The sequence below is a fragment of the Narcine bancroftii genome, chromosome 4, assembly GCF_036971445.1.
Source record: "Narcine bancroftii isolate sNarBan1 chromosome 4, sNarBan1.hap1, whole genome shotgun sequence".
NCBI lineage: Eukaryota > Metazoa > Chordata > Chondrichthyes > Torpediniformes > Narcinidae > Narcine > Narcine bancroftii.
In genome coordinates, this window is record NC_091472.1 from 94664742 (window position 1) to 94690076 (window position 25335).

General features: G+C 40.0%; 1 protein-coding gene across 10 annotated transcripts in view; it reads left to right on the forward strand.

Annotated features, from left to right (window-relative positions):
• agpat4 (1-acylglycerol-3-phosphate O-acyltransferase 4 (lysophosphatidic acid acyltransferase, delta)) overlaps positions 1 to 25335 on the forward strand; it is a 287637-nt gene that overhangs the window by 195830 nt on the left and 66472 nt on the right. For all 10 annotated transcript variants that reach the window (XR_011355899.1, XR_011355900.1, XM_069932043.1 and 7 more), the window contains exons 4-5: positions 8655 to 8816; positions 13460 to 13613. Coding sequence is in view for 8 of the 10 variants with exons in the window: in XM_069932043.1 (XP_069788144.1) it covers positions 8655 to 8816; positions 13460 to 13613 (316 nt within the window). In the remaining 2 variants the exon portion in view is untranslated. The remainder of the gene's footprint in view (positions 1 to 8654; positions 8817 to 13459; positions 13614 to 25335) is intronic.

A 25335-nucleotide genomic window follows, 5' to 3' on the forward strand; every position in this document is an offset into this window, starting at 1 on the left:
AGCTTGTAACATTTTACCAGTAACTGATGCTAAGCTAACTGTCCTGTAATTTCCTGCTTTCTGTTTCCCATCCTATTTTGATTAAGGGAATTGTATTTGCTATTTTCAATCTAACGGAAGATTCCCAGAATCTAGGGAATTATGGAAAATTAAAACCAACACAACTGTATTGCAAGCCACTTTAACGACCCTAGGATGAAGTCTATCAGGACCTGGAGACTTGCCAGCTCGCAGCTCCATCGATATGCTCAGTACTTCTTTGCTGGTAATTGTAATTTTCCTGAGTTCCTCCCTCCCAATTCAGCTATTTCTGGGATGTTACTCATATCCTATGTGGTGAAGCCTGATGCAAAATGCCTGTTTAATTCATCTCCCATTTTCTTGTTTTCCATTTATTAATTCTCCAGACTCTCCTTCTGTAACACCTTCCTTCCTAATGTTATGTATTTCAAATTTCAGATTTCAGTCTTTATCATCCTGCAGTCATGACTTGTAATGGGTTGTAGATAATACTTATGACATTCTTTATTATGTATATTAAGGGATTGTGTCTTTTAGTTTTTTCTTTAACTTCTAGCCTTATCTATAGACTTTTTTTCCAAATCATGATGTCATTGTTTGTTTATAATTTATTCTCTTTCTAGCCTTTTATTCTTACCTCATCTTTGCAATTTTAATGCTGTGCCTCCATTATTTAGTTTTAAACCCTTGCTACATCCCATGTTCTGTTGCTTGCTTGAACACTGGTCTTTGTGGAGATCAGGTGCAGAACTTTCCAACAGTACACCTCTTAACTTTCCCCATTATTGTGCCCCACTTTGACAACGCCACTGTGATAAGGATAAGCTTAGATTTCATTTCCCGTCTCATTTCCAATCAGTTTCAGAATGAAATTGAGCTTCTGCAAAGCAACTTTCTGGCCATTATTCAAGAACTTCATGTGTTTACCTTTTTCTAATTTTGGGCAAGAATTTAGCTCCTTTTCATTATTTTTAACTTTTTGAATTCAAATTTAAAACTTTGGGTTATGAAGATTTTTTGGGCAGTGTTTTTAAAAATAGATAGCTGCATTTAACCCCCCACATTGTTCAAGTCTATTATGTATGTTTGTGTGGTATGTATGCTGAGCGAGCTAAAAGAAAAGACTTCTTGGGTGTAGCATATCAAGAGGTTAAAGAATTTTTGTGACTCAGAAATGGTTCAAAGTAACAGCAACACAAATTAAGAAAATGCTGTGTAATAATCAGTTAAAATTATTTTGCCGCTGAATAAATTACAGGAAAACAGTAACTTTTCATTCGTTTTATTTCACTGGCAACTTCTTCAGACAGCCTGCTGATTTTAATTTGAAGTTGGAACATTAATCCTGAATTGTTGATTAATTTATTCTTTAGTGCCAAGGCTAACCTTCACTCCTGTGAGAAGCCAAAATGGTGCCAATTAGAACAGCAAATGCAGTTGAGAAGCCAAAATGGTGCCAATTAGAACAGCAAATGCAGTTGAATTTAAATTGTAACAGGACTACACGTTTCAGCTGCCAACCCATCATCTGGTAGAGAAAGATAGAATGTCCCAGTTAGGGATGGGGGGGGGAGAATCTTCATCATTATTTCAGTCCTAGTGCAAAGAATTATAGTTATGAACTGAATGACTACCTCTACATAAAAGCACATTTCAGTACGAGATCAACAAATCAGGTGGCTAATTCTGCTAAATTTTCAGATGAACTCAATGAAAATCTGATGAGATTTGTATGTTTTCCATATTAGGTATGATGAGCACCTCTGTGCCTACAGTACAACCAGGCTAGGAGTTACATTTATGTCTAATTGATGATAGTCGTGAGAAACATTTTCATTAATCATTGAAAATGTAAAAATAACAAAACTCACAACACTTGTACAAACTTTATTTGTATAATTGTACAGTTATTACAGAATGGGCAGACTTTGTGGGGTCAGGGAGGAAATAGTGAAAGAGGGCTGGGAAAGAAACTGAAATGAATGCAGGGGTTGCAGAACAGTTTTATTACAGGCAACACCTTAATTCAGTGCAGCTGCAGTTTCATACAATTCCTCAGAGTATTTTGGCAATGTTCATTAATTGCACATATCAGCACCACTGAGATATTGCAGTATGTATTGCTACATAAAGGCGAATCATCTTTTTTTATGCATTGTTGCTGTTAGAAATGCTGGGAATTTTTTGTTCATGAGTTATTTCTGGCTGTTTTAACTGTGAGCAGTGATTGAACATACAAGAGAGAAATGTGTTGGAGGTCTTGTTGAAGAATGAAGAGATTTCCTGATTGGACAAGTTGGTTGAAATCCAAGTAAACAAATATTGAATAAATTAGGAGCAACTATATATGAAGGGCAATACTGGGAATGCTGGTTCAAAAGCATTGGTTCAATACTGGAAGATGTTTAATGATCTCACTTCAGCTCGCAAATTGGCATGTTCCACCATTGTATCATTAGCCTCCTTCAGTCCTTTCTACTTTGGGCTGTTGATGCATTTTCAGCTCTCAGCCTGCAGACTGGGAGTTGGCCAATTAATCCACAGATGACAGCACAGCGTTGACTGCCATTTTATCAAGGAGAAATTGGTAGAAAACAATAGAGATTGGCACTAATTTCAAAGGAAAAGCAAATTTGTAACTGAAGAGCTCGGTGACATCACCAACCCTGCACCACTATCACCTTCATGGAGATGGCGACGAACCTCAAGGGCACGAACTTAACTGAAATAAGTGATGAAGAGTAGAGGCTTCCTGCATATCAAAACAACCTCTTCTCATCCCACATCTTTCATTTCAAATGACTCAAAAGCAGCAGATGGTGTCAGCTTGTTTTTTACTTTCTCCATTTATCAGGTTTTATCTGTAGGTGAGACTCCAGGCGATGTGTTGCATCCCAGGTGCCAGCGTCCAGGGTGTCTCTGGTGGGGAAGAGCAACCAGAGAGCATGGCCCACATTGGAACCAATGACCTCCATAGGAAGAGTAACAGAATGAGTTTAGTCCCCTCGGTTACTACCCCTATGACCATAAGAAATGCCACATGTGCCCCCATCACCATTTGGGGCCAAAAACAATCCTTTCAAGTGAAGCAACATTTTACTTGTGAATCTCTGCAGGGGTATGTACTCCATCTAGTGCTCCCGTTGTTGCCTCTTTACATTATTTTGTTGAGCACCTTCGCCCTGTCCACTGCAATAGCAGGGACCTCCCAGTGGCCAACTATTTCAACTACCCATCCCATTCCCATACCAATGTGTCTATCCATGGTCTCGTGCCACTCTCAAATTGTGGGAACAACACCTAATAGTTCATCTGGGCATTCTAGAAGCAGATAGCATTAATGTTGAATTCTCTAGTTTCCCTTAGGTCACTGCCCTGGCCTCTCTCTCTTTCCCTATCCCTCTGTCTCCTTTCCTCCAGTCCCCAACCCTTCTTGCCATTCAGTGACACCCCCCTCCCACCCATGTCTACATGTTGGCCCATCCTCCTCCCTCCCTCTGGCCCTTCCCTTCTCCCCTTCACCTTTTAATTCAGGCCCCTGCCTGCGTTCTGCTTACACCTTGACAAATGGGTCAGGCCCAAAACATTGGTTATATCCCTTTGCTTGCTATAGAGGCTGCGCAGTCTGTTGAGATTCCCCAATACATTTTTGTGTATTGCACTCATTTACAGTGTCTGAAGACTTTCCTGATTAACACTTAAGACTAGTGGAATTGTTGATTGAGGGCTATCAAAGAATACAACAGGATATGGATAAGGAATAGACAAGGGCAGAGAAATGGCAAATGGAGTTTAACCTGGAAAGGTGTGGTTTTTACTTTGGGGAGGTCAAATGTAAGGGCAATTTACACAGTTAATAGCAGACCTGATGTGCAGAGGGATCTTGGGATCATGATCAATAACTCATTGAAAGTGGTAAGGAAGGTTATATGATGTGTAATAAGTAATAACTTCATTGTTCCTATTCCGCCTCTGCCTGTATACTCAATTTCTTAGTCTGCCTGACGCATCCACCTTGGATGCCTTTCAAGCTCTATCACAGATGGAGTGGTGAAAAGTACTTAGAATGGTTCTTCCTCGCATGGCCCCAATTTCTTCGATTTTTCAATTTTTAATCAATATGTTGTCATTTGGCTGGATCATGGGATAATCACTCTTTTCCTTGTCACTTGTATGTCATCAGAAACCCTGGCAAATTTCTATGGATATATGGTGGAAAGTGTACTGTCCGGCTGCATCACGGTCTGGTATGGGAACAATGAGCATAAAGCTCTGCAAAAGGTAGTGAACACAGCACAGAACATTACAGGCAAACCCTCCCACTATTGTCGGAGGGCAGCAGCAATCATCAAAGACCCACACCACCCAGCACCCGCTCTGTTCTTGCTGCTGCCATCAGGAAAGAAGTATAGGTGCCACAAGACTCTCACCACCAGGTTCAGGAACAGCTTCTACCCCTCTATCGTCAGACTCCTCAACAACAAGTTAAATCAGGGACTAATGTAAGGACTTTTACTTGTGCACTTTATTGATTTTTCTTTTGCTCTCCCTGTATTGCACAGTCAGTTTGTTTGCATTTTTATCTGTTTACAGTTCTTTTGATTGTTTACATGTTCACACTGTGTGCAGTTAATTTTTGCATAACCAATTAGTGGTAATTATGCAGCGACTGCAGGTAAAAGGAATCTCAGGGTTGTATGTGATGTCATGTATGTACTCAGACAATGTATCTAAAATCTCACTAGTGTCCTCTGGCTGATGTTCTTGGTGTACCTGCGAATGCGAAACATGTAAAGATTTGATTAGTTGTAAATAATTACCCATGTCTTCTCCCAATGTGGATTGAGTACAGGAGTTGGAATGTTATGGTTAAGTTGTATAAGACATTGGCAAGGCCAATTTTGGAGTATTGTGTGCAGTTTTTGTCACCTAACTACAGGAAAGATATCAATAAAATTGAAAGAGTGCAGAGAAGATTTACAAGGATGTTACCAGGTCTAGGAACTGAGTTACAGGGAAAGGCTAAAGAGATTAGGACTTTATTCCCTGGAGCATAGAAGAATGAGGGGAGATTTGATAGAGGTATTTTAACATTATGAAGGGGATAGACAATGTAAATGTAGATCGGCTTTTTCCACTGAGGGTTGGTGAGATACAACCCAGAGGACGTGGGTTAAGAGTGAAAGGGGTAAAGTTTAGGGAGATCATGAAGCGGGGCTTGAGGGGGGTACTTCTTCACACAGAAAGTGGTGGGAGAGTGGAACCAGCTGCCAGCTGATGTGGGCTCAATATTAACATTTAAGAAAAGTTTGGACAGGTATAAAGATGGGAGGGGAATAGAGGGCTATGGATTGGGTGCAGATCAATGGGATGAGGCAGAATAATAGTTAGGCACAGACAAGATGGGGTGAAGGGCTTGTTTTTTGTGCTGTAATGTTCTATGGTTCTATGTTTGCCTTCATTATGCAAGGCGTTGAGAATTAAGGTAAGGAAGTAATGATGCAGCCATATACAACTTGGGTAAGGCTGCACTTAGAATACTGTGTACTCTTCTGGTCACCCCAGTACAGGAAGGATGTGGATGCTTTGGAAAGGGTACAGAAAAGGTTTACTGGAATATTGCCTTGTTTCAAAGGTATGAATTATGGGAAGAGGTTGAGTGATTTTTCTGGAGCTTTTGAGGTTGCTTGGTGATCTGGTAGAAATTTATAAAATTATGAGAGGTGTTCATAAGGGGGAAATTAGAATCTTTTCCCCAGGATAAAAGTGTCACACATGAGATGACATGCTTTTAAGATGGCGGGTACAAAGTTTGAGGGAAATGTACGTGGCAATTACGGTATTCTTTTACACAGAGTTAGTGGGTGCCTGGAATAGGCTGTCACTGCCAGGTATTGTGGAAGCAGGTACAATGATAGTAATAAAGAGGCATTTTAGAGTAGCCATACTCTGTCTTCTTTTGGCTGTTTCCCTCTTGGAACTTAGCTCAAAGTTTATGAGCCCCTTTCCCTGTGAAGCAGTCAAGTTTAATTGGTTTCTTCCATACTTTTTTCTCCTACTGACTACATTAAAAAACATAAAAAAATTAAGGATTTCATTTCGTGACCCCCTTAAATGTGCTGAAGCCGACAGGGGGTCATATGGCCCCTGTTGAGAATGGCTGTTCTAGAGAGACCCATCAATATTAATGAGATCAAATACAAGTCACAGAGTTTATTATGATTTGGGCATTGTTTGGCACAGATACCTCAGCTGTGGAGTCTGTTCCTCTGCTATTCTGTTCCAAATTACATGTTGGCATTTCAGAAATCCAAGATCTAGAATGTTCCTGGTCATGAAAGAAGACTGAAGGTGAAAAGATACCTCCACTTTATTTTCAGTTCACTTGAAAGTAGTCAAATACCTCTCACATTTAGTGAACAGTCCATTTGGGCCTTTGTATGCTGAGCTATTTTATGTTAACAGCACTAAAGTAACATCCTTTGCAGTGCTTAAATGTAGGCTCTGCTGTAATTTCATTTTGTGGAAATTGATTAATGTATATGGAGCTGGTCTTAACAGCAGGATTACGCCTATTTGTGCTATTCAAAGAGATGATCAATTCAAGTTTCTCTGGATTGTAAGGAGCTAAGCTTAATTGAATTGGGCACAATTATTCTGAACATGAGATTCCTGGAAGATTCACATCAGCTTTGTACCTTCATAATGGGTGTTTGAATCATGGTCTTGCCACTCTGCAGTAGGACCAGGTGCGAAAGAGAGGGCTGAAGGGCAGGAGTCCTTGGAAACGGAAAAGGAAGACTTAGCAAGAGAGACACCATACCCTGAACATTTTCAGAGAAGAAAGCTTGTGTCCTTGCATTTCTAAAGACACACATGGAAATAATATTTTCCTGCAATAATTGACTGTCATCTTCAGTAGGTAGATCTTCGACATGCTCTATGTCTGGTCTGATGTGACTGTGCTGGTAAAGTTGCATTCACTCTAAGATTGGCCTTTGATGTATTTCATGTGGTAGCTGATCTACATCACTTTTTAGAGTTTGCAATGCACCACTAAGTTAAGGGATGGAGAGAATTCATTTCCTCCTTTAATAAATGGTAGTAAATATTGTGACATTGTGGATATTCCACTATTCCATCTGTAGGCAGAGAAGAGGATGTAGAATGGTGGGAGGTTGGTAATTACAAAGAAACTTCTCTGGACACACTGTTAGGATGAGCCACAGCCTGGAGTTTCTTGGAGACACTCATTTGCTCAACTTTCAAGCAAATGGGCAATGCTAATGATGTCAGGGTTTGCCAAACCGTGGTTTGCGGATGCAAATTGTGACATCATTCAGATTCTGACAAGAACAATCTCAAGCGGAAGTCATACCAAATGGTCTTGGTACTCAAAGCCATTAATGTTGATTATTTTTCACTTGACAAGCTTTGTTTTTATGACTTGGAGGATAACATCCAGCTAGTTACTTATTAATTTGCAGGAGTATGTCACAGCTGAGCATGCACCAGTGATGAGATAACCTTAATTCTCCAGTCAGGTACTCTCTCAATGAATCTAATACCTGGGATTAGCAGAATTATTGGTAACCAGGAACACTAAGGCTAATTATCTACATACCTGTGTAGGCATATTGTATGAATGGCATTAGTCTCAACTAGTTGACCAAAAGGCCACTGAGAGCTTTGTTAAACTAGTTGTGGCCTGAGCATGCATGTTATATTGAGAGATACCTGGATTTTGGAATATCAGATAAATTTGAGGATATATTGCATTTTGATCCCAAAGCCAATGGCCATAGTCTGAGTCAAGCTACAGCGAGCAAAGGTTGATAGCTGGTCACTTGAGTTATGAGTGCTACATTGAGATATTGGGCAATGTCACATTAATGTTATGTGGCTGAGACAGCTATCATAATCCTGTACTGCCCTGTGGATGAATGTACACTTGTTGAAATAGGTCTATTCATCATTTCCCTCTTGGGAAGTAGGAATCTGACACTAATTAAAGAACATTTCCATGTGGACTATGCATGGTGGAACAGATAACCATAAAGCACTGAAGCAGGCTTTTCAACCCTCTGTATGGGTGCCAATCATCAAGCACTAATCTTCACAAATACTATTTTATTCTGAATTCCTTCATCTCTCTGCTGCAATTAACCAATTGCTAACCTACAGTGGGGCAGCATAGCAGCCAGCACATCCTTGGCTTGTGGGAGGAAAAAAGAGCACTGGTCATAGAATGAATAATGAAACTTTCATTCAGGACACACTTGAGATCAGGATCCAACAGAGGTCTCCAGTGCAGCAGTACTAGCCACTGTGCCAAATTAATTAAGCATCCAATTTTTCAAATTATTTTTCAGTGGGAAGTTCTCTGAAAGAATAGTAATTACTTCTACTAGGCTACTGTCTGGTAGAAATTCTGTTCATCTCTTGTCAGTTAATTGTATGAAAATGGCTCCCAACTTTATCTCTTCCAGAATTCAGTATTTGCATTCCATTTGTCTAGAGAGACATTTTTGTGCACTATTTTGGTATATTTCATTCATCACTTTTAAAGATCACACCCCTTGGAACAGATTGGGTATTTGTGTAACTTTATAATTTTTTTATTTCCCGTGTAGAGTTCAAAAGTACTTGCGAAAAAGGAGCTGGCTTACGTTCCTCTGATTGGTTGGATGTGGTATTTTCTGGAGATAGTATTTTGCAAGCGACAGTGGGAGGAAGATCGCAAAAATGTTGTTCAGAGTTTGCTGAATCTCCGGGATTACCCTGAAATATTTTGGGTAGGTATAGTATGTATCAAAAAAAAGTCATTTAAGTATCATAGATTTTACTTCCAAGTTTTCTTCATGTACAGTTGGTCTGTTCCTTGAAATACCTAACAAAAAGACAAATACTGAAAGTACTTGAAATAAAAGTGACAAATAAACACTGGTGTTTATTAAATTGGTTTTAAAAAGTGGTATTATGCAGTGCAAGTATTTACACTTTCACCAATTCAACACTTGCAGTATAACTGAAGCATTAACTTATCGACAATGGTGGATGAATTTTACATATATGTTGAGGAAAAATGGGGTGATTTAATATTGAAATTTTATATTTAAACTATTACAAGGGAAACTTTTCTGATGTGCTGAACTCTAATCATGATTCAGTATGAGTTTTTAATATTTTGCAGCTATTTACTGTGACCGAATGAAGTTCAGCTGCAATGTCTCTTGTCGACTGAATCTGCCAGCCTTATAAAGTGACCATAAAAAGATATTAATTTACTTTATTGAAGGATGCTCAGATCTTTGAGACCCTGAGGAGAAAATTAGATTTTTTTTAAAAAAAGAGGAAAATTCATTGGAAAATCTGCACATCACAAGAAACAATCATCTATCTTTGATTTTTTTTTCTACATCTCTTCCTGCTATGTTAATTGTCTCCCTCCTAAATTTTATTGCCTGTATTTTGATCCACGTAACTCAAGTTGAACTGGCATTTTCACTTTTCATAATGTATTTTTGTACCTACACTATCTTATAGAAAGACTTCCTCACTACTTGTCCATCAACTTGTTTTTAACCCCAGCTGATCCATTTCATCACTCTGAATTTGATATATTTACTTTTCACTACCTTTATCTTTGACTCCTACCTTGTCATACTTTTATTCTTGCAATAGACCAGTTGTTCTCTTGCTACGAATTGTTAATTATCCATTTCATTTGCCGAAGTAACTCAAGAAATCCAAATGACAGATGTTAGGAAATAAAACATGAAACCCTGGAAACAGATCCAATGGCAGGCAGCGCTTGTAGAGAGAGAAACCAAGGCAGTGTTTAGAGTTTACGATCATTAATCAGAACTGGGGAAAAAAAAATAGACATTTAAAATACTGTCAAATTTGAAGGAAATGGAGGAAATCCAGAGAGAACAGAAGTGAAGATCAAGAGACAGAGGATAACAATGTTGGTGGAGTTGGTTGAAATAAATCTGCAGTGTTTTTTTTTGTTGGACACTACCAGCTTCTTTCAATTATTTAAATTGAAATACCACCTTCAATGAGTTGTTGGCTGCCCATCCTTATTTTGCCTTTTCTAAGATTGGGTGGACTGGAGAGGGTTCAGACTTTTAATATGATAACCAGACCCCAACCTGGCTGCTCTTGGGTGTTAAAATGCAACTAAAGTCATTTGTTTGAATTGGAAGGAATAATGGTCCATTTAGCAAACCATGACTACCCTTCCCCATTGGTGTTAACTTTCTCTATCTACCTCTAACAATGATTTCAAAGCTTCAGTCAATCAATTTTCTGATCTCTTCAGCTGTAATGAATGTTTGTGATGCAGTTAATTGGGGATTCTCTTACCAAAGAGAAAAGTTCTCTTATCAAAGGGAAGTGTAGTATGTATCAATGAATGCAGCTTCTGAAAGAACTGAGCTGTTCTCATAATTTAAAAAAATGTTAATAATCTACATCAAGAAAATGCAATGGTGCTAGTGCAGTCCTGCAGTTACTCTTTATTTTAAAAAGTGAATATAAAATCTTAGAAAATAGGAGTAGGCCATTTCACCCTTTGAGCCTGCTTTGCCATTTCAGTACGATTGTGATCTTTTTCATCTTAATATTTTTATTCCTGCATTCTCCCTATACTTTGTGTGGTTTAACAGGGTAAAAAGAAAGTTTGTGTATTTTTCATACATAACAATAAAAGGAATATTGAATGCTTTTGATGCCTTCTGCACCTAGAAATGTACTGGTCTCTTCACTAAATGTATTTAATATATTGGTTTGTAAATTTTTTTTAAGGCAGCAAATTCCATATGTTCACAACATTCTTAGTGAAGGAAATTGCCCTTCATTCAGTCCTAATTGGCCTGTTACTATGCTGCTTTTCTAAATTAATAGTTTTATCTTTAGTTTGAGATTATAATCCCTTGTTCTGGACATTCCAGTCAGGGTAAGCATCCTGCTTACATCCAGTGTGATTAAGTTTGTCAGAATTTTGTACATTTCAATTAGACCCCCATTCATTCTTCTAAACTCGAGTAAATATAAACTTGGTTGACCTAATCTGCCCTTGCGTGGCAGTATTATGAATTAGTGTGGTGAACCATTCTACATTCCATCTAAGGCAAGTATACCTCACTGCAGCAGTCCATCATTCCAGCAGAGTTCAAGACAGCCACCGTTATCCCAGAACCTAACAGGGCACAATAACAGGCCTTAATGACTACCGCCCTGTGGCATTGACCTCCACTACTATGAAACACTTCGAGTGCTAATGTCTCCAAGGACCTGGAGCCTCTATGTCGATGCAATCACAAAGAAGGCTTGCCAGTGGCTATACTTTGTGAGGTGCTTGAGGAGAGTCAGTATGTCACCAAAGACTCTAGAAAACATCTATAGGTGTACCGTGGAGAGCATTCTGGTTGGTTGCATCACTGTCTGGTATGGAGACGCCAACTCTCAGAACAAGAATGAACTCCAGAGAGTTGTTAACTCGGCCTGTGACATCACAGGCACTAGCCTTCACTCCATCGAGGACATCTATAAGAGGCAGTTTCTTTATAGAGCAGCCTCTAATCTCAGAAGCCCCCACAACCCAGGCCATATCCTCTTTACTCTGTTACCATCGTACAGGTACAGGAGCTTGAAGATGAGCATTCAGCAGCACAAGGAGATCTTCCCCACTGCCATCAGATTCCCAAATAATCAATGAACCCAAGACGCTGCCTTTTTGTGCACAGTTTTTAAAGAATTTTATTTATTGTTATAAAAGTGGTATATATTAATATTTTCACTATGAGGCTGCTGCAAAACACCCAATTTCATGACTTGTTCATGACCATAAATCCTGATTCTGAGTGTCTGGTGATAGAATGCATCAAAGCACACTACCCAAGATGCTGGGCCCATTTCAATTGGCCTGTAGAAGAAACTGTTCCACAGACAATGCTATTGCCTTGTCGCTTCACTTCTTCCTGGCCCACCTGGAGAATGACGCCTCGTACACCAGGCTGCTGTTCGTTGACTTCAGCTTGGCATTTAATACCATCATTCTCCAGAGGTTGGTGGAGAAGCTGTCCTTGTTGGGACTCAACCCCCCTCTCTGTAATTAGATCCTGGAGTTCCTAACTAATATCAACAGCAAGTTGTACTACTTCTGCCAAGTTTTTGCCCACTTGCATTGTCTAAACCAATAAATTAGGCTGACCTTTCTAAGAGGTTCACATTGATATTGGGACGGATGTTAATTGTAATCTGGATTCACATGATAAAATTGCATTTCAGAACAGAAGTTTCAGCTTGTTGCATTAAATTAAGAAACTGCCATGATTTAGCTTGTGTACTGGATGAAATCATCATTTGGGGCAAATCTATTGCCAGTTTACTGAAAAGATGAGGGGAGTGGGGAGGAAAGGGGAGGAGCATAGCCTAACCGGTAAGACATAACACATGGATACAGGTGAGAGGGTAGAAGAGAAACAAGTGTTGAGGGAGGGGGCAGAGGCCAAACAAGTGCAATTAATAGTGAGAGTAAAAGCTCAATCGCTTCGCACAACTACTGTCTTTTTGTAATCTAAATATAATTCATTCTCAGAAATTAGAAGTTGATTATAATCTTGCCTTTATAATTCCTTCCTTCAGTTCCCCACCCTTAGGTCAGAAAGTTCTTTTTCTTTTTACTTTTGCTCCCTCCCTCATCACTTCTCAGCTTCTTTCTCTTCTACCCTCTCACCTGTATCCATGTGTTATGTCTTACCTGTTAGGCTTTGCTCCTCCCCTTTCCACCCCTACTCCCTTCATCTTTTCAGTAAACTGGCAGTAGATTTGCCCCAAATAATGATTTCATCCAGTACACAAGCTAAATCATGGATTATTGAAATGGGTGGCCACTGGGAGATGCTTGTTATTACGGCAGACAGAGCTGTATTGTGTCTTACCTGTTAGCCTGAGCCTCTCCCCACCCCCCCCCCCCACCTCCCCATTCCCCTTACCTTTACATTCCAATATTTGCCTAATGTTTGGCCCCCCTGATGAAGGGCTCAAGGCTGAAACATTAACTTTTTTTCTTCCTATGGATGCAGCATGATCTGCTTAGTTTCTCCAGCACTTTTGTGTACTGCACTAGATCCCAGTATTTGCATATTTTATTGTTTATCTTGATTCTATACATTCTAAGCAGATACTTATTTTAAGAACAGTTTTACTCAGAGTTTACGAGAACCTGATGTTGCTACTGAAACACAACTTGCTGCAAAGAAAATCAAGTTAAGAAAGTAATATCTGATTGTTTTATTGCCACAAATAGAGACTCACAATGTTGACGTGATTACTATAATAATAAATAGAAAGAACCAGGTTATCACTAACTATTGCTTCTTATTGACTGTAATCCCTCACTGGTTCTGTTATCTTCTCTGATATACAGTTTTTGATTCACTGTGAAGGAACACGTTTTACTGAGAAAAAACATCAGATCAGCATGCAGGTGGCTGAAGCCAAAGGTTTGCCCAAGCTGAAATACCATCTTCTCCCTCGAACAAAAGGCTTTGCACTCACCGTTCAGTGTCTGAGGGGTGTAGGTAAGATTTCAAGTTTTTGCAATAAGAGTACATACTAGAAGTGCTTAAACTTCCTGCAGGTTGCGAGGTTGGGCTTTAGATGGGTATTTTATGTTTTATAGAATTTTGGTTACTTTTCAGGACCACCCAATATGAACTTTTTGGCTGATATCGTTTATAACGTTATCAACTGTCAAGATGAAAGAAGGCAAAATAGATGAACCAAATAATTTTTCTCTCCATTAATTTCTGTTTCCCAATTGGGCTTGAGAAATTGGAATGAACTACTTCACGTAATTATGCAATACACAAAAGTACTGGAAAACCTCAGTAGGTCATGCAGCATCTAAAGGAAGCAAAAGGATGTAACCAGCAGTTTGGGTCTGAGCACTTTGCAAGGCATGGGCTGAAGGCAGGCATGGGATTGAATAAAAAGGTAGGGAGGAGGAGGGAAAGGGCAGGGGGAGGAGCTCAAGCTAACATGCAAAAAGTCATGGTATGAGGGTGGGAGGGCAGAAGCGAAAAAGCTGTGGTGTTGGGGGAGGGGAGTAGTGTCTGAATGGAGAGGGAAGGGGTAGGGAGCTGTAGGATGGAGATGGGGAAAGAGAGAGAAAGACAGGGTATAGGCCTAACAGAAACTAGAAAAATTAATGTTAATGCAGTCTAGTTGGAGAGTGCCCAGATAGAATATTAGGTGGCGGTGTTCCAATTTGCGAGTGGCCTTTGTTTGGCAATGCATGAGGCTGTGGACGGATGTATCAGTGTGGGAATGAAATGTGAAAGTGAAATGCCTGTTATTCAAAATACAGGATTCAATTTATTGGGGCATGGCCATGCAAAGGACTTAGACAGATGTGTTTTGGTTAAACTCTCCATGAAGAGTACTAAATAGGTGGTCAAAACTTGAAATTAATATTTTCTTCAAAATGGATAAAGCTAGTACGAAGAAGCCAAGGTAGCTGAGAACAAAGACCGAAGAAACTCCTATTCAACTGGGAACATCGGGTGAAAGTCTGAAAGAGAGCAGTGCAAAAATGGTGATGGGACCAGCAGAACTAGATAAAATTGGAGAGTCGGGACAAGAATTGAGCATCATCCTGGAAAAAATTGAGAATTTGAGTAAGAGATTCATAGATGTTGAGATGGTGATGAGAGGTAATGATGGAGAAAATATCTGAAATAAAAGAGATTGATGAAGACCTGATGGAGAGAATGGATCAAGTAGAGATTGAACTAATGAAAACGTATGGAAGACGAAGCTTTGGGGAAAAAAAGCCAAAGAATGGGTATTGGATTAACAAGGATTGCTGGACAAAATTGACCATAATAGAGAACTTTAGTTGATGGAATAATGTCCCAATCATTGGACTGAAGGAAGGAATCAAGGGAAGAGACCCGGTGAACTTTTTTCAAAAATGGATTCCACAGAAGTTGGGAGAAAAACTACATATCGAGAGAGCCCATCGAACACTCGGACCCAGAAGAGCTGGCGACCAGAGACCAAGACCAGTTCTGGTGAGACTTTTAAGCTACTGAGAACAAGAGATATGCTGTTCCCAGAATGATACTCTAAGCAGAATAATGGCCCGCCTAAGGTTGATCCTGAAAGGTACTAATTTTTCATGACGTTAGCCCGATCTTGATTAAACAAAGAAAAGAATTTGATGATGTGAAAAGAGAACTATGTGCTTAAAAACTACAAATATTTTTCAAGATCAAGAACAAGGTGGAAAACTTTCTGCAAAGTTTGTATTAAAAAAAAATCAAAGTTGTTGAGGGAGAAGGTTATGTAAATATTTATAATGGAACGAAGTAAAAGTTGTATTTTTAAAAAAATTTTTGTTAAACCTTCTTGTATTTATTGTTTAAAAGTAAAGTGTATAGAAATGGTCACAGAGACCTCAGTAAAAGAAAAAAATAATCTGGGAAAAGTGGTACCAGGGTAGAAGATGGCACCTGAAAAGGAGTAACAAAAAAAGATGGTGCAAAAGGGAAGGGTTCTTCTTCCTCGAGAGATTCTGCGGACTTTATTTGTGGGCTTTCGGGGCTCTATGTATGCATCATCATCGGGGCAGGGATACTGTGTTTTTCTGAAATAGGAAGGATCACTAATTTAAAGAGACAGAAATTTTACTGTTTAAAAAAATATTGTTTTAAAGAAGAATATGGATAGAACATTAAAATTTATTAGTCTTAATGTTAATGGAATTAATCAACAGGTGAAGAGAAAATGTGTCTTGGCATACCTAAAAAAAAATTAAAGGCAGATATAGTCTTTTACAAGAAACACATCTTACCAAATTGGAACATCCAAAATTAAAGAGGTTGGGTGGGGCACGTAATATTATCTTAATTTGGATCAAAAGCAAGAGGTGTAGTGATTTCAATTAATAAAAATATGGCGATAATAATAGAAGAGACATTAACCAATCAAGCTAGAAGCTTTGATGATTTATGCCCCAAATTATGACAATGAAGTCTTTATGAAGGATTTAAAAAAAAATAGTAACAAGGGCGAGAGCTGCAAAAACCGACACTATCATTTATGAAGTATTTAAATCTTATTGATATATAGAGGCAGTTCAACCCCCTAGAAAGAGACTACTCGTTCTATTCAAGGGTACACAAATCACATACAAGGGTTGACTTAATGTCTGCCCAGTTACTGAGTGGAAACAAACAGAGTATTTGGTAAGACTTTTATCAGACCTCTCACCATTAACATTAACTCTCAAGATAACGGAAAAGAAAGGAAGTACATACAGATGGCGCCTTAGTGGTTCATATTAAAAAGGAAGAATTTTTGTTAATTTATTAAGAGACAAATAAAAATATTTTGTAAAAACAACCTTCCTTCCACTGATGACAGTTTTCTAAATGGGATAAAGCTTGATGCTTATTTGAGGGGACAAATTATTTCTTACACTAAAAATCTTGAGAGAATTAGAAGGTCTAGAGAAGGATATGATAAAATTGGAAAAAGAATATCATATCAAGAACACTAGAAAAATATAGAATATTAGAGAAAAAGTTACAACATAATACACTACAAACATATACAACAGAAACTATATTAAAAACTAAACAAATATTATGAACTAGGAGAACGGACACACAAAGTGTTATCTTCTCAGGTCAAAGCAGAGGAGTCATCCAGAATGATAAATGGCATAGAAACAGAAACTGATACTATAACATATAATCAAAAATAAATAATGTTTGAATAATACTATATGAAACTATATAAATTAGAATTAGTAGGAGATGAAAACAAGATGGAAGAATTTTTAACAAATGTTGAACTTCCAAAACTAGAAAAGAGAGAAAGAGATTATTTAGATGCTCCTTTTACAAGGGAAGAAATAAAGAACGCTCTGGGTACTTCGGAAGCTAATAAGTCACCGGGGGAAGATGGGTTCCCTTCTGAGTTCTAGTGATAATTTAAAGATATGTTGATGCCCCTTTTGATGGATGTGTTGGACCAGGCGGTGGAGACCAAACTCTCCTGGAAACTTTTTCAACTGCTATAATTACGGTGCTACTGAAGAAAGGAGGAGACCCATTAAAAATCTCATCATACATACCAATATCACTTCTGAATGGAGACTATAAAATTCTAGCAAAGGCACAAGCCAACAGACTGGGTGAGTATTTATCAAAATTAATGTATCCAGATCAGGTGGGATTTGTTAAAGAAAGACTTTCTTCAAATAATCCAGGTAGATTATTCAATATAATACATATGGCAAAATCAAGGCTGAATCCAAACATAACTATTTCTAGAGATGTAGAAAAGTCATTTCATCGATTAGAATGGTATTTCTTACTTAAAATGCTGGAAAAATTTGGCATAGGCAGAAAATTTATAAATTGGATAAAAACTTTATCATAAGCCACAAGCTAAAATTATAACTAATAACCAAATGTTAACTATTTTTCTTTTGACTAAATCAAGTAAACAGGGGTATCCCTTATCACCAGCACTATTCATCCTAGCTATTGAACCTCTGATGGAGATTATAAAAAGAGCTCCAGATATTAAGGACCAAAGTTGGACAAGAAGAACATAAAATTAGTTTATTTGCCAATGATGTGCGATTATATATGTCTGTCCCAGCTGAATCATGAATAAGATTACAAACAATATTAATCTAGAAGAAAATCAGGATTTAAAATAAATATGGATACAAATGAGATAATGTATTTGCAGAATTTTGATTATGAAAGATACTAAAAAAGTAGTAGATTTAAATACAAAAATGATAGAATTAAATATTTAGGAATAACGACATTTAATAATTTACAGAATTTAAGCTTAATCATACCCCTCTATTGAAAAAATAGAAAAAGATCTACAGAAATGGAAAGATCTTCTGATTACATTAGTAGGAAGAGTAAATTGTATACAAAGTAAGGTAATGCCAAGACGATATTATCTTTTTTAATCATTGCCTATTGCACTAACTAAAAATTACTTTAAATTATTACATACTTGTATAAGACAATTCCTATGGAATAACAAAGTATTAAGAATTGCACTGGAAAAGTTAACATGAGACTATAAATTGGGAGGACTTAGACAAAGGATTTTAAGAAGTATTATCTGTCAGCACAAGCAAGATTTTTATAATCTTTCTTTGAAGAAAATAGGCCCCCCCTTGTGATTTGAATGGAACTGAATTCAATCAAAGAGGAGACAATGAAGGACTTTATAAATGGAATGTTAATTCAATAACAAAAAAAGATGATCCTATATTAATACATAAAATTAGAATATGGCAAGAAATAAATGAATGTATCGGGGGAAAATAAATCGGGTATATCACTGCGGATACCATTATGTAAAAATGCACTACCGCCTAAGAATCTGGGAAACAAAATATTGAATTCATGGCATTACAAAGGAATAAGATATGTTGATAATTGCTATATGGAAGGATTTCATGTCTTTTGAACAATTAAGAAATAAGAATGGAGTAGCTAATCTTTTGTTTTCATAAGAGAAAGATGGGTCCACACTTGACCCCACCTGAAATTAATGAGATGGAACAAATGATTTGGCTGGGGAACACATCTAAATTTATAACTAAGATGTACTTTGATCTCCAAAATGAAAGTGCAAAACCAGATTTACAGAGATCGAGAGAGAGATGGGAGTCAGATTTAGGAGTTTCAATAATGGAAAGATGCTGGTCTGATTGGTGTTTGGATAGCATGACATCAATTATAAATGCAAGATATGGATTAATACAATATAATTTTCTACACCAATTATACCTCACACCACAGAAGCTACATAGATCAATGTCGGAGCTGTGCTTCAAATATGGAATAGAAATAGGAACATTTGTATATGCTAGATGGTCATGTGTGAAGGTGAGTCCTTTCTGGCAGGATATTAATGACATACTAACAAGTATAATGGGTGGCCTTTGCAGGTGACCGTGGGCAACTTTATTGAAATAAATTTATTCTGGATTTCATTTGTTAAAATAGCTTTAGCTGTGGGTAAGGAATGTATTACGATTACTTGGAAATCCGACTCCCTTCCTCAGATAGCACGATGGAAGACTGAGATGAACAGTTGTATACCTATGGAAAAAATCATTTACAATCTAAAGAACAAATATAATGTATTTATAAAAAATATGGTAACCATATTTGGATTATATAGGGCCCAAATATAAATTTTAAAAATAGGGGCTACTATTATAAAAATCACGAACACTCACACACTTAAAAAGATTCAATTTATTGTCATGTAATAGAGGTAGTGCAATATTACCCAAAATTTGTTTTTGTCTGCCATAATGCAAACAGATTCGCTATTGACAGAAATTGCCTGATGCGCTTTTTACAGTCACCTGTGTCCATGAATTCCCCTCCACCGCTCTTGCAGCCAACACAAAGTCCAGTCCAAACCATCAGCAACCCAAGCTCAAGATCTGAACCTCTGACACAATCAGGAAGCATTCATCGCCCTTGGCATCCTTTCGCATCACAGTGCCAATACCTGGTACCCCTTCAGCCAGTCTTCAGCAGTCCACAACTCAGTATGAATCCTTTGTCTGTAGTCGCCAGCAGCCCACAGAGTGCATAGGTTCCTCTCCTTGTGTTGCCAACAGCCCCTCACTGGTCATTGTCCCATGGATCTTCTCTGCTTCCCCTTCTCAAATTGGTGGTGGGGGGGATCTCCCTTTTTTATGGTGCCTTGCGCCAGTCCTCTAAACCTTTAATCCTTGTGGCTGCCACTGGTCATACGTGCTGCCATCTTGGCGGAGACACTACGTTTGCAGTATTTTTAAATAAAGTCACTGTCTGCTCCATTTGCAGGCTAAGAAATTTGGCAGTTGGACCTGCATGAGCACTGTTGTTACAGCAGTTCTGGCATGCTGCCATTTTAGCCATTTGCAGCAGGTAGAATGAAGATGTTCAACATAACAATCTCCCAGTCTGTATCCAGCCTGCAACAATGAGGAGGCCACAATGAGAGCACTGGAGGCAGTAGATGACCCCTGCAGATTAATGCAAACAGATTCGCTATTGACAGAAATTGCCTGATGCGCTTTTTACAGTCACCTGTGTCCATGGATTCCCCTCCACCGCTCCTGCAGCCACACAAAGTCCAGTCCAAACCATCAGCAACCCCTGCTTCACTTGGAAGGACTGTTTAGGGCCCCGCATGGTGGTGAGGGAGGTGGTATGGTCGCAAGTGTAGCTTTTCCTGCGGCTGCATTAGTGGGAAGGATGACTAGACAAGGGAGTCATGGAGTGAGTGGTCCTTCCAGAAAGTGGAGAGGGGAATGATATGTTTGGTGATGTCAGAAATTGCAGAGGAAAAATTGTGAGGAGATATAGTTAAGGTAAATATGGGAGTTGGTAGGTTTACAGAAGATGACTGTCGAGAATTTGTAGAGGGTGTTCATTCACATGCTATTGGCTGTAAGGATTCTATTACTTTCTCTTAATTCCTCTTAACTCTGTTGCATCTGCTCCCAGGATAAGGTCTTCCATTCGAGAACATCAGAGATCTACTTAAAAAAAACCCAACTCCTCTACTGCCATCAACTCAGCCCTCACCTACAACTCCTTTACTTCCTGCACATCTGTCCTGGGTCCCTCCGTCCTTCGAAGTAACAAGGACAGGATTCTTTTGTCCTCACCTACCATTCCACTTGCCTCTGCATCCACTATATTATTCTCTGCAATTTCTGCCACCTACTGCATCATACCACCACTAGACATATCTTCCCCTCTCCACTTTCTGCAGGGATTGCTTCCTCATATCTCCCTTGTCCACTCATCTCTCCCCATGAATTGTCCATTCGGCACCTTCCCCTGTGACCGAAGGAAATGCTACACTTGCACCCACACCTCCTCCCTCACCACCATTCGGGGCCCCAAACAATCCTTCCAAGTGAACCAATGCCCTGTGAACCTTTTCTCTGTCTCCTGCAATAATGGGGTCCTCATGATAGCCAATCAATTCAACCACAGTGTGTCTATCCATGGCCTCATGCACTGCTAAACCCAGTCCATGCTCAATTGGAGGAACACCACCTAATATTTCCATCTGGGCACAATCCAATCAGACAACTTTAACATTGACCTAGGCTTTCCATTAGGCCCTTTTCTTGTCTATCTCTTTCTTTTCCATTGTCTCCTTTCCTACAGCTCCCAACCCCTTTCCCTCCATTCAGAGAAGAATCCCCATTCCTCCAACACTTTAGCTTTTTTCTCTTCTGTTCTCCCACCCATATCTACCCGTGACCTCTTGCCTTTTGGCCTGTGCTCTTCCCCCTGCCCCTTCCCTCCTTCACTCTCCTTTTTATTCAGGGACCTGTCTGCTTTTTGGTCATACCTTGACAATTGGCTCAGGCCCAAAATGTTGGTTATATCCCTTTACTTCCTATAGTCACTGCGTGATCTGCTGAGGTCCTCCAGTATTGCACTCAATCACAACATCTGCAGATTTTCCTATTTACCTATGTACTCATTGTTAATGGATTTTTTTTGTATGATCTTTGCCTTAAACTGAATTTCTGTCCTCATGTTCAGGTGGGTGTAACAGTATCAGAGTTTTGTTTTTGAAGAAATAAACAGGTGACATGGCCAAATTGTATCCCTTTCTCAATATTACTGAAACAGATAACCTGACTATTATATTGCTCCACAGTTTCTTTGAAAATTGGCTGCTTCATTTCCTACATTTAGTAATTATCATATTATTATGTTTTTTTATTGATTCATGCACATTGGGATGTTATAAAAGGGAAGTGAAAGGTGTTAATTGCAAGTTGTTCTTTCTTTATTGCTGATAACTGTCAATTTAGAAGGAGGAATGGGAAGCCATCCACACAGAAATGAAATTCAATCTATCTTTGATGCACTGTCATCTTTGCTTTAGTTCTTGTCAATTACAGTCACTTTTACAATATTTTCACTTTTTTCCAGAAATTTAAATGTAATAATTCTATTTGTAACAAATCAGTATAAAATACTGTCATGACCATCTTCCTTTATAGTCACTTGGAAAGACTGGAGTGTCCTTGTTTATGACTCAGTCAAGAAAAGTCCGTACTAAAGTTGCAATTGAGTTTTTCACTGTTTATTAAACCTTATCAGTTAATATATTACTACTACTTTCTTATACAATTAAAAAGAAGTTTAAAAAGGTCAATGAAAGATTTTGGACTATCCCAAGACCCTCTATCTTCGCAAAACAAAGAAAATTCAAACCAGACTATCTTATCTCAAAAACGCAGAGGGAGAGAGAGAGAGAGAGAGAGAGAGAGAGAGAGCTAGTTGCTAACTTTGAAGCAAGATGTTACTAAGAGACAGCATAATTTATGTCAACATCTACTGGCTAGTTGCAGACTTTCCTTGCAACTTGCTTTTTAACCCTTGCAATACTGGCCCCTAATTATTATATCTAAAAAAAACTAATAATTGCCATTACAAAGGAAAAAATGAAACATAGCTATTTATTGGTTAAATAGTCAAAAGAAAGCGAAAGTCAATTATCAAAGCTTTCTGCTTCTTGTAAAAAGGCAGATTTTTGTTAATTGGTCTGTTCAGAATGTCACTTTTAGTTTTAATCTGCAATGCAAGTTTTCCCCTAGCCTGATCCAGGGATTGAACACAATTCTCAATTTCCAAGGTATTCACTTGAGGGTAAAGAGGGTTTTTTTTTTCTTTTTTTCTGAAGGGTTTGGATTCAGTTTATTGCCTCTTGCGCAACTTCTTCTTCCGACATTAGTTGGTCAAGTGTAACATCTGATACTCTTGATTCCAATGGATGAGTCTCTAACTTTCACAACAACAGGTTTGTTCATCTTTGTCACATGTGAACTGAACACCACCAAACATTGAAAATTGTATTGTTTTATTGTGTTATTTTTATACTGTGGTGGCGCACATCCTCATAGTGAACCGGCCCCGCTTGTATCACCATGTGGCGGGGCAGCCATGGGGAAATGGCGTTGTCAGAGGTTTCTCTCTGACTCCAGCATCCCTTCCAGCGCGCACCCTGGGCAGCGATTATGATGTCACAATGCACCAGGTGACTGTGCTCATGCTGCCCTTATAGGGGCGTACTGAATTTGAATAAAAACTGTTGTTAACGATCCTCAAAGTGGTGGCTTTGTTTCTCTTCCACTGCTCACATCGCCACAGTGGTGACCTTGACGAGTCCAGATGTTTTACTGGAATCAAATCACCATGGACTCAGCAGAGGTTAACGCTGTCTCCATCAAGCTTCCCCCCCCTTTTGGACCCACCGACCAAGAACGTGGTTTGGGCAGGCGGAAGCACAATTTCAACTCCACAACAGCTCTTCAGGTGCCATGATATTTTATCATGTTGTGAGCACTCTGGACCAAGATACAGCAGCAAGGGTGGATGACATCAACCACCATCCCCTGGCTATGGGCAAGTACACCACACTCAAAGACCTGCTGCTTGGAACTTTTGGGCTAACTCCCCAACAACAGGCTTTCAGGCTCCTTCACCTAGATGGGCTTGGGGACCGTAGTCCGTCAGCGCTGATAGACGAAACGCTGGCCCTGGCGGAAGTCCATAAGCTTCTTCCGCCAGATATTCCTGGAACAGATGCCGGAGGACATCCAGCTGCTCCTCATAGATGAAGACTTCTCAAACCCAAGGAGAGCAGCAGCCCGTGCAGATGCCCCCTGGCGCACAAAGACGGAGAACGAGTTAACCCTCAACCAGATGGCATGACCAGGAGCCAGCTGACTGCAAGCCGCTCCCAAGACCAAGCCAGAGGAGGGCCAATCAACCTGGTGTTTCTACCATCAGCGCTGGGGAGCGCAAGCCCGTAAGTGCCGCCAGCTCTGTGGGTTTCAGGGAAATAACCAGGCCAGCCGCCATTGATGGCTGTGATGGCTGGCCACACAAACAGCCTCCTTCATATGATGGACATCCACCAGCCACCGATTCCTGGTGGACATGGGTTGAGCTCAGCATCCTCCCCCCCCCCCACAACACCCACAGCATTAGAGACTCGCACCCAATCTCGAGGTCCAACCCTGTGGGTGGCCAACGGTTCCACCATCAGGTCCTACGGTACCCGCAGGGCACGGATCCAGATTGGGAAGGAGAAGTTCCACTGGAGGTTCGTCCTAGTCTCTGTGGGCACTGTTCTGTTAGAGACCGACTTTCTCAGAGCTCACGGCCTACTGGTTGACATGAAGGGCAAAAGGTTGGTCAATGCCCGAACATTCCACTCCACCTGACTGGACACAGCAGAAGCGTGCAGGCCTGAAATCGCCATCGTAGCCGCCGCCAGGGACGAATTCGACGAGATCCTCCATGAATTCCCTGCCATCTTAGAGCCATGGTTCAACGCCGCCCTGCCCCAGCATGGATTCTTCCACCACGTCGCCATACAGAACCCCCTGCTGGACGCTAGACCCAGGCGGCTGCCGCCCGAGAAGATCCAGCAGGCAAAGGAGGAATGCTCCAGGATCTGGGCATTGCCGCTCCATATGGTACCAAAATTGTCCGGGGACTGGAGACCGTGCAGAGACTACCGTCGGTTGAACGATGCAACAACCCCTGATAGGTCCCCGGTGCCCCACATACAGGACTTCTCCGCCAACCTCCATGGCACACGGGTCTTCTCCAAAGTCGACCTCGTGCGTGGATACCATCAGATCCCACTGCATCCAGACGACGTGGGTAAGACGGCCATCATCACCCTTTTTGGCCTTTTTGAGTTTCTGCGTTTGCCCTTCGGTCTAAAGAACGCGGCCCAAACGTTCCAGCACCCCATGGACGCGGTTGGAAAAGACCTGGAATTTGTGTTCATTTACCTGGATGATATTCTCATTGCCAGTTGAAACCACGGCGAACACAAAGCCCACCTCCACAAACTCTTTACCCAGCTGGCGGAATCACGGTCAACGCGGCCAATTCCTAGTTCGGCAAGGAGTCCCTTCAGTTCCTGGGGCACACCATTTCGGCGGCTGGGGCCACACCGGCACCGGAGAAGGTAGCGGCTGTTCAACGATTCCACGAACCCTCCACCCTGAAAGGGCTCCAAGAGTTCACGGGGATGGTGAACATTTACCATCGTTTCATCCCTGGAGCCAGGCAGATGCGCTCTCCCGTCCAGCCATCGACACTCTCACACACGGCCTGGATTACGAGCAACTGGCTCAGGCACAGAGGAACGATGCGGAGACGCAGGCGTTGCAGACTGCCATCTCTGGCCTCAAACTCA